Consider the following 12,572-nt stretch of genomic DNA (forward strand, 5'->3'; position numbering starts at 1 on the left):
AGTACATATGCAGTGGTCGTTAAAATTTGAACTGAATACCAAGTGTAAATAGACTTTTACTAGACTTCATTTGTGCTCGTCACATTACAAGTACATTTTCAAATAGATGCTTAAAAAGGAGGCAAAAAATTAAATAAATAAATATTGCTCATACCTGTCACATTGCTGCATTATAGAAATTTCTTTAATTATTTCCTGAAGATCTGACTCAACAGGGACTTGTTTAATTGCCACTACTTGTCCAGATTCCTTGTGTATTGCTTTAAACACACTACCATAAGATCTAAAAATTACAAAGAATTACAAATTAATTTTTTCTACAAAAATATTTCTTTCTTCCTCCCAATCAGTACTATTCAAAAGATCATGCCAACCATTGTATTCATTTAGAATACTTCTTTTTTTAATATTATCTACATCAGATGCTTGTAAAATTGCAAGGGATTTCAATTTCATCATGACTGTGCCTCTGAAAAGGAAGTCCTCAGATAATGTTTACCTTCGCCAATTCATAGGATTTGGCATATTATGTCAGAATATTGATCAATGATATCTGGTACCTTACCTCCAGCAGTTGCTTATGAACTAATATAATGTTAAATGAAAGATAAATCACCATCATAACACACTTAGCCAGTTAGGAAATGCTGTAAATTAGAAAAAAACAAGGAGGGAAAGAATAAGATCCCTCCTGACCCCTTCAGGCAGTCAGCTTACATCTATGAGATTTATCCTCATCATCATTTGCATACAAATCATAATTTTTCCCATTCTACTTAAAAATCTAGCTACAGCATTTCCTGTGGCTGTAAATTTACAAAGATTCGGTATATGCTTTCTAAAATATAATTACAAAGAAAAAAGTGCTTTTGTGTTTACTTAACATGGGATCAAGAAATTGGAGAGACTGATCATTTTTTTTGCAATTCCTTTCATAATTTGAATGCCTCTATCAACTTCCCTCTAAAACTTCACAAAACTAAGATTTTTCAATTTCTAAATAGCTCCTTAGATTCTTCATGAATATAATCCAAATTTCTGGATATACATACAACATTTTATTTAAAAGGAATAAGATTACAATTACATTTTTACAGTTACATTTTTCCATTTTACAATATTCTCCCAATTATAACAAGTCAGTTATGAAGACTGGAATGAAGGTTTGCAGTCTGAAACTCTAGCCTCTAGAGTGAGCTACCCAAACACATGAGCAATTGAGCATACTGCGCTTGTTTGCAAGGCTCTGTTCCTCTTACATGCTCCATAATTGTGGGCCGGCAGGGGAATAGAAATTGACAAGATTCAGTTCCATCATCAGCCTTATAGTTTACTACTTGGGCCTATGAATGTGACTTCTCTATATTCATAATGCCAGAAAATTCAATAGAATTCTACAGAATTGAGGCTTACCACAGGTTTCGTCAGCTGCCAGGGAAGCAGCCCCTGTTCAATTTACAAATCCTGCAGAGCTCCTATATTCTGGTGGTGGTGGTGAGTAGGCTTGTACCCTCCCCAACAGCATAAAGCACCTGCAGAGCTACCAATTTCCCTGGGCAGATCATAGTAAAAATGGATCTCTTATACCACAGAGACGTTCTCTATTTCAACCTCTTTCCCTCTCTAAAAATAATAATCTACTATCTTTGCAGCTAGCCAAACTGCGAAACAACCTTACAGTATATACCAGGAGTCAGCAACCTTTCAGAAGTGGTGTGCCGAGTCTTCATTCATTCACTCTAAGGTTTTGCGTGCCAGTAATACATTTTAACATTTTTAGAAGGTCTCTTTCTATAAGTCTATAATATATAACTACACTATTGTTGTATGTAAAGTAAATAAGGTTTTTAAAATGTTTAAGAAGCTTCATTTAAAATTAAATTAAAATGCAGAGCCCCCCCGGAACGGTGGCCAGCACCCAGGCAGTATGAGTGCCACTGAAAATCAGCTCGCGTGCCGCCTTCGGCACGCGTGCCATAGGTTGCCTACTCCTGGTATATACCAATCCTTCAATAATAAGATACTTTGCTGTGCAATAATCACATTCTTTGTTCCACCAGTCTATATGAGCAATAAAATGATAACAGGGAAAGTAACACATACCCTACTCGGAATATATCTTTATATCACCATTCTCATCTACTTTCCAATTTGCAATTAAGTGTGGCTTGTGGCAAAGAAAATGTTCCTGACTTCACTACAACCACAAAAATAAACTTATTTTTCTGCCTCAGTAAATGAAAGGCATGAAGGTTTGCAGTCAAACTCTAGCCTCTAGAAAGGCATGACAAAAATGCATGGGTAGGTTTTCAAAAAACCCACACAGGCATTTGCTGTTTAAGTACTAAAAAAAAGGCCCAATTTAGTTCATGCTCACTGACACTATATCACTTTTAATATCATTAATTTTAAAATATTTTCCCCATGTTTCCCATCCACACCCCCCCCCCTACACCACACCCCCCACACAAACAGTTTTACTCACCCTTCACCAAGCTTCTCTAAAACATCAAAGACTTCTTCAGGCTGCTTAGTTAAGCTGTCTTCACTTAGCTTTTTCAGCTTGCTAATAAAAATAATATTTTACAGTAAGTCATTTGCATATTTGACTTTAAAGGTAAAAACCTGTAGTTCAAATAAACACGGCTATTAAATGAGAGACAAAGAAATTAAGATCTTACAAAAAGAGAGAGGCAGGAGCACTTGTAATTAAGAACAAGCATCAGGTAGAGGGGGTTATAAAATACTGTCCATTAAAAAATAGGAGGTGAAAAAGACAACAACACTCCTCACCATTGAGAACGAGGTGGTGGAGGCACTGCCCTCCTTATAACTTTTAGCTTAATGGTTAAGGTACTCACCTAGGTTCCATTCCCCCTTGCCTGAGGTGGAGTAGGAATTTGACTTGAGTCTACCCACATTGCAGGAGAGTACCCTAACCACAGGCCTATGGGATACAATGGTGTGTAGCTCTCTGAGTCTCTCCTATTTAAGAGTTAGTCAAGCAGAGATGTGACCTTAGATCTCCCTGTTACTAGGTGGGTGCCCTAACCACAAGACTATAGAGTCAATCAGACTAGGGTTACCATTGGTCCGGATTATCCCAGACATGTCCTGATTTTGGGGTTTTAAATATACGTCCAGGAGGACTTTGTAAAAATCTGAAAAGGTCCAGGATTTCCCTCCCAATGCACAGCACGACATGGTTGATAGAATGGCCGGGTTGAGCCGCTTGCATCAGGGCCTCCAGCAGCCAGAACCCACCCACCCCCGCTCCTCCCTCCCCTGCAGCCTCAGCACCCCCAGCACCGTAAGGGGTCTGGGGGGGGTTGGAGAAGGGGCAGAGGGTCCTGGGGGGCAGTCAGGGGACAGGGAGCGGGGGGGGTTGGCTGGGATGGGAGTTCTGGGGGGGGCCTATCAGAGGACAGGGGTGTGGATAGGAGTCAGGGGACAGGTAGGGGATGGGGTCCTGGGGGGGGGGGGGGTCTCAGGAGGTGGCAGTCAGGGACAAGGAGAAGGGAGGCTTAGATAGGGGGTGGGGCCCCAGGGGGCGGTTAGGGGCAGGGGTCCGAGAGGGGGCAATCAGGGGAATAGGAGCAGAGGGGTTGGAAGTTTTGTGGGGGGCAGTCAGGGGGCAGGAAGTGGATAGGGGGCGGGGCTACACCCACCCCACCCCAGAGTGTCCTCTTTTTTGAAAGTTCAAAAATGGTAACCCTAAATCTCACACACACACACGACTATTCAAGTATTTTATACAAACTGGAGCAGCTTCAATAGGAGAGACTGAGAAAAACTGACCCCAGAATAGTCCATAGCCTGGTGGGAGACATAATGTAATGTGGGAGACATAAGCTCAAATCCCAGCTCCACAGCAGGCAGAGGAGGGAACTGAACCCAGGCCTTCCACATCCCTGATGAGTATGTTAACACTGTGCTAAAACTTATAAGGTAGTGGATGCCATTTTGTGAATGGCACCCAAGTCCCCCACCCCAAAAAAACAAAAATGTTTGGCTGAATTCGTATCACATTTGCAATAGTTTTGTGTCGAACACACACAAATAAACTATTAAACCAAAAACAATGTGCACAGCTCTAGTTACAAAGTCAAACACTCAAAAGTTAGAAAATGGCAGGTATTCAGGTTGCCTATACAACCCTGATTTAGTCCTCTTGTGCGCACGCATTATGATGCAATCTTCAATTACATGATCACATACTATTTTTTTTCCCACAGACCTAATTCAGTCCTTCCCAACCACCAACCTCCACTTCAGTGGTGGGCAACCTGTGGTCCACGATCTGCACGCAGTCTGTCAGGGTAATCCACTGGCGGGCCGCAAGACAGTTTGTTTATATTGACCGTCTGCAGGCATGGCCACCCGCAGCTCCCAGTAGCCGTGGTTTGCCATTCTTAGCCAATGGGAGCTGTGGGAAGCAGCTATATATATTAAAAAAAAACCATGGACTTAAATGTATTTTCCCCTAACCTGGTTCCCAAAAACAAATTAACCATTTTTGCTGCAGTTCTCCAAAAGAGCCCAGCCTGTGGCAGATGCTCAACGTGGAAAATTTCAGCTTAATTACAGCTCATTAAGCCCTAAACAAGCAATTAGAACCTACATTTAATCAATATTACAGTTGTAAAAGAAACCCACAAAAAGAGTGGGTATCTATATACCAATGGGATATATACCACAAAGCATAGTGTGGTAGGATCACATCGTCATGCAGACATGGAATGACCAGCAGTAGCTCCAGAATTTCCATATAAGGAAACAGACCTTTATGGAGTGGTGTGAAAAGCTTGCCCTGACCCTCTGTTATCAGAACACTTAATTGAGGGAGGCCATACAGGTATAAAAGCAGGTTGCTATTGCCCTCTGGAAGCCGGCAACACCAGACTATTACAGGTGCTGCAAACCACTTTGGTGTTGGCAAGTAAACTGTTAGTGTTGTGGTAACGGAGGTTTGTGAGGGGATCACCACTGGTTTATCCTCTGGTGGTGAGCATGAGAAATGTTCCTACAATAGCTGGCTTTCAGAGAATGGAGTTCCAAAACCCATACCCAACAGTTTGACAGTCAGCAGGAACAAGTAAACGTGTCAGGCCTGGTCTACATTACGCGTTTATACCGAATTTAGCAGCGTTAAACCGATTTAACCCTGCACCCGTCCACACAACGAAGCCCTTTATATCGATATAAAAGGCTCTTTAAACCTATTTCTGTACTCCTCCCCGATGAGGGGAGTAGCGCTGAAATCGGTATTGCCATGTCAGATTAGGGTTAGTGTGGCCGCAAAATCGACGGTATTGGCCTCCGGGCGGTATCTCACAGTGCACCGTTGTGACCGCTCTGGAAAGCGATCTGAACTCGGATGCACTGGCCAGGTAGACAGGAAAAGCCCCGCGAACTTTTGAATTTCATTTCCTGTTTGCCCAGCATGGAGCTCTGATCAGCACGGGTGGCGATGCAGTCCCAAATCCAAAAAGAGCTCCAGCATGGACCATACGGGAGATACTGGATCTGATCGCTGTATGGGGAGACGAATCTGTTCTATCAGAGCTCAGTTACAGAAGGCGAAATGCCAAAGCATTTGAAAAAAATCTCCAGGCTATGATAGACAGAGGCCACAGCAGGGACTCAGCACAGTGCTGTGTGACAAGCGTAACCGAAAGCCAAAGAATCAAATGGACGCTCATGGAGGGAGGGAGGGGGGACTGAGGACTCCAGCTATCCCACAGTCCCCAAAAAGCATTTGCATTCTTGGCTGAGCTCCCAATGCCTGAAGGGTCAAAAACATTTTCCTGGGTGGTTCAGAGTATATGTCGTCAATTTACACCCTTCCCCCTCCCCCCCGAAAGAAAAGGGAAAAAAATCGTTTCTCGCCTTTTTTAATGTCACCCTATGTCTACTGCATGCTGCAGGTAGACGGGGTGCTGCAGCGCTGAACAGCAGCATCCCCTTCCCGGTGGCAGACGGTGCAAAATGACTGATATCCGTCGTCATCATCATCATCCCGTGAGTGCTCCTGGCTGGCCTCGGTGAGGTCAGCCGGGGGCGCCTGGGCAAAAATGGGAATGACTCCCGGTCATTCCCAGCAGATGGTACAAAAGGCTTGGTAACCATCCTCATCATAGCAGCTGGAGGCTGAGCTCCATCAGCCCCCCCCCCCCTTTCATGTCTAATGAAGATTCTGTACTGCCTGGACTATCATAGCAGTGGGAGGCTGCCTCCCCCTCATTTTATCTCACTAAAAAGTCAGTGTTTCTTATTCCTGCATTCTTTATTACTTCATCACACAAATGGGGGGACACTGCCACGGTAGCCCAGGAGTGTTGGGGGAGGAGGGAAGCAACGGGTGGGGTTGTTGCAGGGGCACCCCCTAGAATGGCATCATCATTTCTGCGGGATCTCTGAGGCTCTGACCCGGAGCGGCTGTGCTCTCTGGTTCTCTAGTACACTTGCCCCATATTCTAGGCAGGACTGACTATTTTTAGACAAAACATAAAGAAGGGAATGACCTGGGGAGTCATTCCCATTTTTGTCCATGCGCCCCCGGCTGACCTCAGCCAGCCAGGAGCACCCATGACAGCAGCAGATGGTACAAAAGGACTGATAACCGTCATCGCCAATTTCCAATTGCAGATGTGCTATAGCTGGTAACCATCTCTTTAACCTTGCAAAGGCAAGGGGATGCTGCTGTGTAGCACTGCAGTACCGCGTCTGTCAGCAGCATCCAGTACACATACATTGACAGTGACAAAAGGCTAAACGGGCTGCATGGTTGCCATACTATGGCATCTGCCAGGGCAGTTCAGGGAAAAAAAGGGCGCGAAATGATTGTGAAAGCAACGGCAGACAGAGGAAGGATTGACTGAAGACATTTACCCAGAATTACCCACGACACTGTTTTTGCATTGGGATCTCAACCCAGAATTCCTATGGGCGGGGGAGACTGCGGGAACTATGGGATAGCTAAGAGATAGCTACCCACAGTGCAACGCTCCGGAAATCGACGCTAGCCTCGGTACATGGACGCACACCGCCGAAATAATGTGCTTAGTGTGGCCGCGTGCACTCGACTTTATACAATCTGTTTTATAAAACCGGTTTATGTAAAATCGGAATAATCCCATAGTGTAGACATACCCTCAGTTGCAAAGGTTACTATTCCATCATTCTGTAGGGCCTGGAGAGGTAAGTTCAGAAACACTGATGTGTGAAGTATGGGAAAGTTGCATGAATACAGTGTGCTAAAGAAATCTGGCATTGAACTGCTGAGAGAAGCAGGGACCTTATTCCCTCTTAATTACACTCAAAACAACGAGAAGTCCTTGTGGCACTTTAGAGACTAACAAATTTATTTGGGCATAAGCTTTCGTGGGCTAAAACCCACTTCATCAGATGCATGGAGTGGAAGATACAGACCACAAAAGCTTATGCCCAAATAAATTTGTTAGTCTCTGAAGTGCCACAAGGACTCCCCATTGTTTTTGCTGATACAGACTCACATAGTTACCACTCTGAAACCTCTTAATTACACTGTAATCAATGGGATCTTTGTGCCCACTGTCGTTTTGGAGGACCATGCATACCCACTCTGGCCATAGCTCATGAAATCATACCCTGACATTAGGGGCCCTAGCAAAAGAAGATTCAATTACAAGCTTAGCAGCTGCAGGATGGGGGAAGAGTGTGCATTTGACAGGCCGATGGCAAGAGGGTGCTGCCTACAAAACCATTTGTATGCCAGTGCAGCCAATGCTGTCCATATGTCTGTGGTCTGGTGCGCCCAGCACAACATCTGCAAGGTTAAAGGCAAGTGTTTTTGCATAGGCTCTGGACACTTCTGGTTTGCAGGCCTAGTACAGGCAACCATAAGGTAGACCAATGAACCCTGTTATTGGTTGCAGTGGGGGAAGGAAGCTGCCTGTTTTCATCACTTCATTGTCTGCTTCTATTACAGAGATGTAAACTGTCTATTTGATATAGTGTAGAGGTGATTTAACCTTTAGTGTGATTTTAGGTTATATAGGCTTGGTGTGAAGTTAAGTGCCTATGTGATTGGGACATTTTGCAACTTTATTAAAAGCTTAGTACAAAACTTCCTGGATCTTCCTTCCTTTGAAAGCACCCACAAAAAGCCACATTTTCCAAAAACCAACTTAAAACAAACAAACCAACTCAAGGAAAAAGCCAGCTACCCCTCTATAAATTAACTATTACATGTTATTTTATGACATGCAATAAATATTCCACATATTGTGCAATGCAAGTGCATGACATTTGTATACAAAACATTAACCACCACTGAATACAAAGGTTCAAAAGCCAGTATTAAAGGATGTGTTATTCTCTGGCCAATTTTCTCTTCCTGTTCGCTCTCACCACGCCAAAAACCATGTTGCTTGCTTTACATATGACTACACAGAGAACACCTGTGCTTCCAATTCATGGAATAGTCCATTGCCAAGCCAGCCCCAGTTTTCTAAATCCTGCACTGGCTTCAAGATATGGTAATGTGAGGAGTCTGTGGCCATTAGTGCTAGCACGGCTGGGTTCCCTATGCCTCCATTCTTCCTCCAGAAATCTTTCCAGTGATCTCTATGACTGCAGCATGTTCCACTCCTGCTTTGCCTTCTGGTACGCCACGCATTCCTCGTGCCTTCGCATCATACCCTCAACCATATCGTTGACAACCCACTTACATTTATCCTGCTGTTTTATGGTCCTGTCACTAGGAAACAGTTGCAGAGGCTAAGACAGAATTCAGCCAGGTGTGATTACAGCAGCAGCATTGTATTGTTTTAAGTTAAGTTATTAAATAACAACAAAAAGTATCCTAAAACCTGCCTCAGTCATCACTTAAATAATACACATGCTAGAAATGGAAGGTACAGATTCCTAGCTGATCTAGGAAGAGAGCAACCAGACTGCAAAAGTTTGATGAAGGTGACAACTGACTACAACAAGGGGAAACTTAAGAATTGGCTGCTGAGAGGTAGCAGCATGCAGCTGCAACACGCAATTCCCTCACCAGCCCTATTAGTTATGGGAAATTCTGATATAAAAAAAATGTATATAGCAATTTGAACTGTGTATGGAAGCCATAGGGACTAGTATAATAAAAGAGGAGCAAAAGAATGGCTCTATTTGATAGTGGTTGGTGTTCAAGTATTGAATATATACAATGTATTCCATATGGAGGATGTGAAGAAAAAAAAAATTAAGTATGGAGGATCATTGGGACCTTATGGAAAATATGTCACCTATGACATTTTCCTGGATAAAAACCAAAAAAAGGAGAGGAGAAGAGACAGGAGTTTAAATTTTAACATTAAAAAACAGTGTTATGAATATAGAACATTAAGCGACCCTTTTATTAAAAGCCAAGCAATCTTGGAATGTAACAGTTCAAAAAAAGACACATTAAAGGCTACTCAGAGGCATGGATCCAACACTTGAAAAGGCAATTTTCATATATGCCAAGTAGCAGAATAAAAGCAGAAATGCAGAATAAAAAGGCTCTAGAGGGACAGGCAACAGGACTAAAACCCAGAGTTAAACAGCCTTCCAAGCAGAATAGTGGGGGCAAAAAACGTAACCTTGTTTCGAGACAGAGCATGTTAAGTTTATGGAAGGGACAGTATGATGAGGCTGCCTACAACAGCATATGGCCCATCCACAACTGCTATTAGCTAATATCTCTAATGGCCAAAAATGAGGAGGGCTCTGAATTACTAATAGGTGTCTGGCTAATGTGTCTAACTGATCACCATATTTGGGGTCAGCAAGGAATTTTCCCTCAGATCAGACTGGCAGAGACCTGTTGGGGGTTGTCACATTCTTCTGCAGTGTAGGGCAGGAGTCACTTCCTGGTTTGAACTAAAGTAAATGATGGATTCTATGTAACTTGCAGTCTTTAAATCAAGTTTTGAGGACTTCAGTTCCTTTAATAGGCCCAAAATTTCTGGCTGGTGGGTGAGATTCTGTGTCCTGAGATGTGCAGGAAGTTACATTAGATGATCATGATGGTCCCTTCTGGCCTTAGACTCATAAACTTTAAGTAAGAAAGAAGTTCAAAGAGCAAAAGGGCAAAGGGGAAAAGCCACACATCAAAAATATGTCAGTGATGTAGCAACTGGCACAAGTATAAGAAGAGTCCGGCATTGTGGAGGGATGGTGTATAAATTGTAATAAAGCCCAAGCAGTTTGCAAAGGTGGGTGCAGACAAGACTCAGGATAAGTGTCTGAGTTGAAGGCAAAGTAAAAGAGAAGGAGAGGCGCTGTTTATGAACACAAAGGAAGAAAATGCCTACAAACTCAAAGACCAACTAATGCAAATTTGTACAAATGGCTAACAAACTAGACACAGCAACACATGTGAATCTCTACTTTCTCTGAACCACTCTTTCAGTTTCTTAAAGATTAAGAAGTCAAAGGTGAAACTGAAATCCTGTAGTAAGGAACATATTCTGTTCCTAAGCAAGTGTGAAATGTCACAGATATACTAAAACAAAACAAGAATGTGTGTGTTAGAATACCAGGGTTGGAAGGGACCTCAGGAGGTTGTCTAGTCCAACCCCCTGCTCAAAGCAGGACCAATCCCTGGACAGATTTTTACCTCCGTTCCCTAAATGGCCCCCTCAAGTATTGAGCTCACAACCCTAGGTTTAGCAGGCCAATGCTCAAACCACTGAGCTATCCAACCCCCAAACAACAAAAAGCAGTCAGTCTTTGGCTTCCATGGGTGAGGTGCTTGGCCTCATCAAGAAGGTACATGTCAGAGTCAGAATAAATATGAAAACAAGCTTGAACCAGATATGAATAGGCTAAATGCATCCTATAATCATGTGTCCACAGAATGGAAGATTCTCTCAGCCTGTTATACTTGTCATCTGTAGTGTCTCACAAGCCTTAAGAGAGACAGTTAGTTACACACATTACTCTCCCCTAAACCAGAGAAAGAGCTGCCAAAAATAACAGATGGCATCCACAAAACAGAAGAAGAGTTAATAGACTGGGTCAACTCATTAGTATTTGAAGACAGAAAAGAGGGGCTCTGAACAATAAAGGAATATTCACTCTTGCCTAGAAATGAAATGGTTGGTGAAATGGCAGAAGCCAATTCTTCAAATCAGATGCTTTTGCAGTGTTTTGTCAGATTCCTCTAGGCAAAGGGAGCACCAAGATTTGCACTTTTAGTATACCATTTGACAGATACTGCTTCTTGAAATAGCACTCAGAAATGTGTTCCATAACAAAAGTATTTCATCATAAGTGCCAGGTCTTTCAGGAGACCACAAAAGTGTACACTCATGGCAGTTTGAAGTAGCACCACTACTGGACATCAGGAATCATTGTAAAAAGTTCTGAACAATGTAATAAGAAACAACCTTCAACTGAATAGAGTCAAATGTCAGTTTCAAACAACTGAAATTACTTACATTACTTAGGACAGAACTTGATCCTCAGGGAATAGTGTCTCATAATTCCAAGTTTCAAGGAACTTGGAACATCAGGACATCCAAATAACAAAAAAGGAATTCACATATTGAACTAGGTCAGTAAGTTCATCCCCAAATAACTCACTTAAGAAAACTCCTTCACAAAGATGCTGAATAGGCATGCATGCCAGAGAACGAAAAAGTGTCCAAAGATTTAATTATCATTAGTATGAGTTCTGCAATTCTTTAGCCCTCTGAAGAGGATCATGGTCCTCAGCGATGTTTCAACATGAAGGCTGGAAGCTGTATTACTACAGAAACATTGGACTAAATGGTTGCCTGTAACATATGCAGCGAAAGCTGTGATAAAGTGTCTGCACAAACTGAAAGAGATACTAGGCCTTGCATACTTCTGCACAAAGTTCCACAATTTTTCCTATGGTATAAGCTGAAACTGGCCATTCAGTGCAATACAAAAGGAAAAGCTTGAGCTCTGGTGAACACTGTCTTGGACAAGGAAGACGTCAAGCCACAGATTGTAAGAGTATTGGTTCCTGGTGCAGCTTCAAAGCTATTGTTTCTAGACTCAGACAGGCAATGTGGATTGGTGGGAGAGGATTGCTCTGCAGACCAGGGATGATCAGCAGTGGCCAATGAATTTCAGAATGGTGAAAGAAACCTTTCTGGAAATATGTGCTGAAACCGGACCTAGAGCAGCAGTGTACCAACATGCAGTGCCCCGTAACCATCTGGAAGTCACCCCAAATACTACCGGTTTGCTGCAAACCAATTCAGCAAGGAGAAAGCAACCGTTGGGGCCATTCTCACATGGATGTATAAGGCCATGGCAAAGGTACTGTTGCACTGGGTTATAAAGCTTGGCCATGCTTAGGAGATTATAGATGGCTTTGCACACATGGAATTCCCAAACTATATTGGAGCAATTGATGGGACCCAGGTGCCTGTTATTTGGCTAAGCCTTGTATCCCCAAATCAGAGCTCAGAATTCATAAACAGGAAAGGGTATTTCTCCATAGCGTTCCAGGGGATTGCCAAGCACCAGAGCAGATTTACACTTAAATGCTAGGTGGTCTGAAAGGGTCCACAGTGCTAGGATGTTTT

General features: G+C 43.0%; 1 protein-coding gene across 3 annotated transcripts in view; it reads right to left on the reverse strand.

The window, feature by feature from the left end:
* Nucleotides 1-12,572, reverse strand: part of STK3 (serine/threonine kinase 3) — a 269,092-nt gene that overhangs the window by 242,456 nt on the left and 14,064 nt on the right. For all 3 annotated transcript variants that reach the window (XM_039524229.1, XM_039524230.1, XM_039524231.1), the window contains exons 2-3: nt 2,486-2,566; nt 155-283 (exon numbers count right to left, since the gene is read on the reverse strand). In XM_039524229.1, the coding sequence (XP_039380163.1) occupies nt 155-283; nt 2,486-2,566 (210 nt within the window). The remainder of the gene's footprint in view (nt 1-154; nt 284-2,485; nt 2,567-12,572) is intronic.

The sequence above is a fragment of the Mauremys reevesii genome, linkage group 2 (assembly GCF_016161935.1).
Source record: "Mauremys reevesii isolate NIE-2019 linkage group 2, ASM1616193v1, whole genome shotgun sequence".
Classification (NCBI taxonomy): domain Eukaryota; kingdom Metazoa; phylum Chordata; order Testudines; family Geoemydidae; genus Mauremys; species Mauremys reevesii.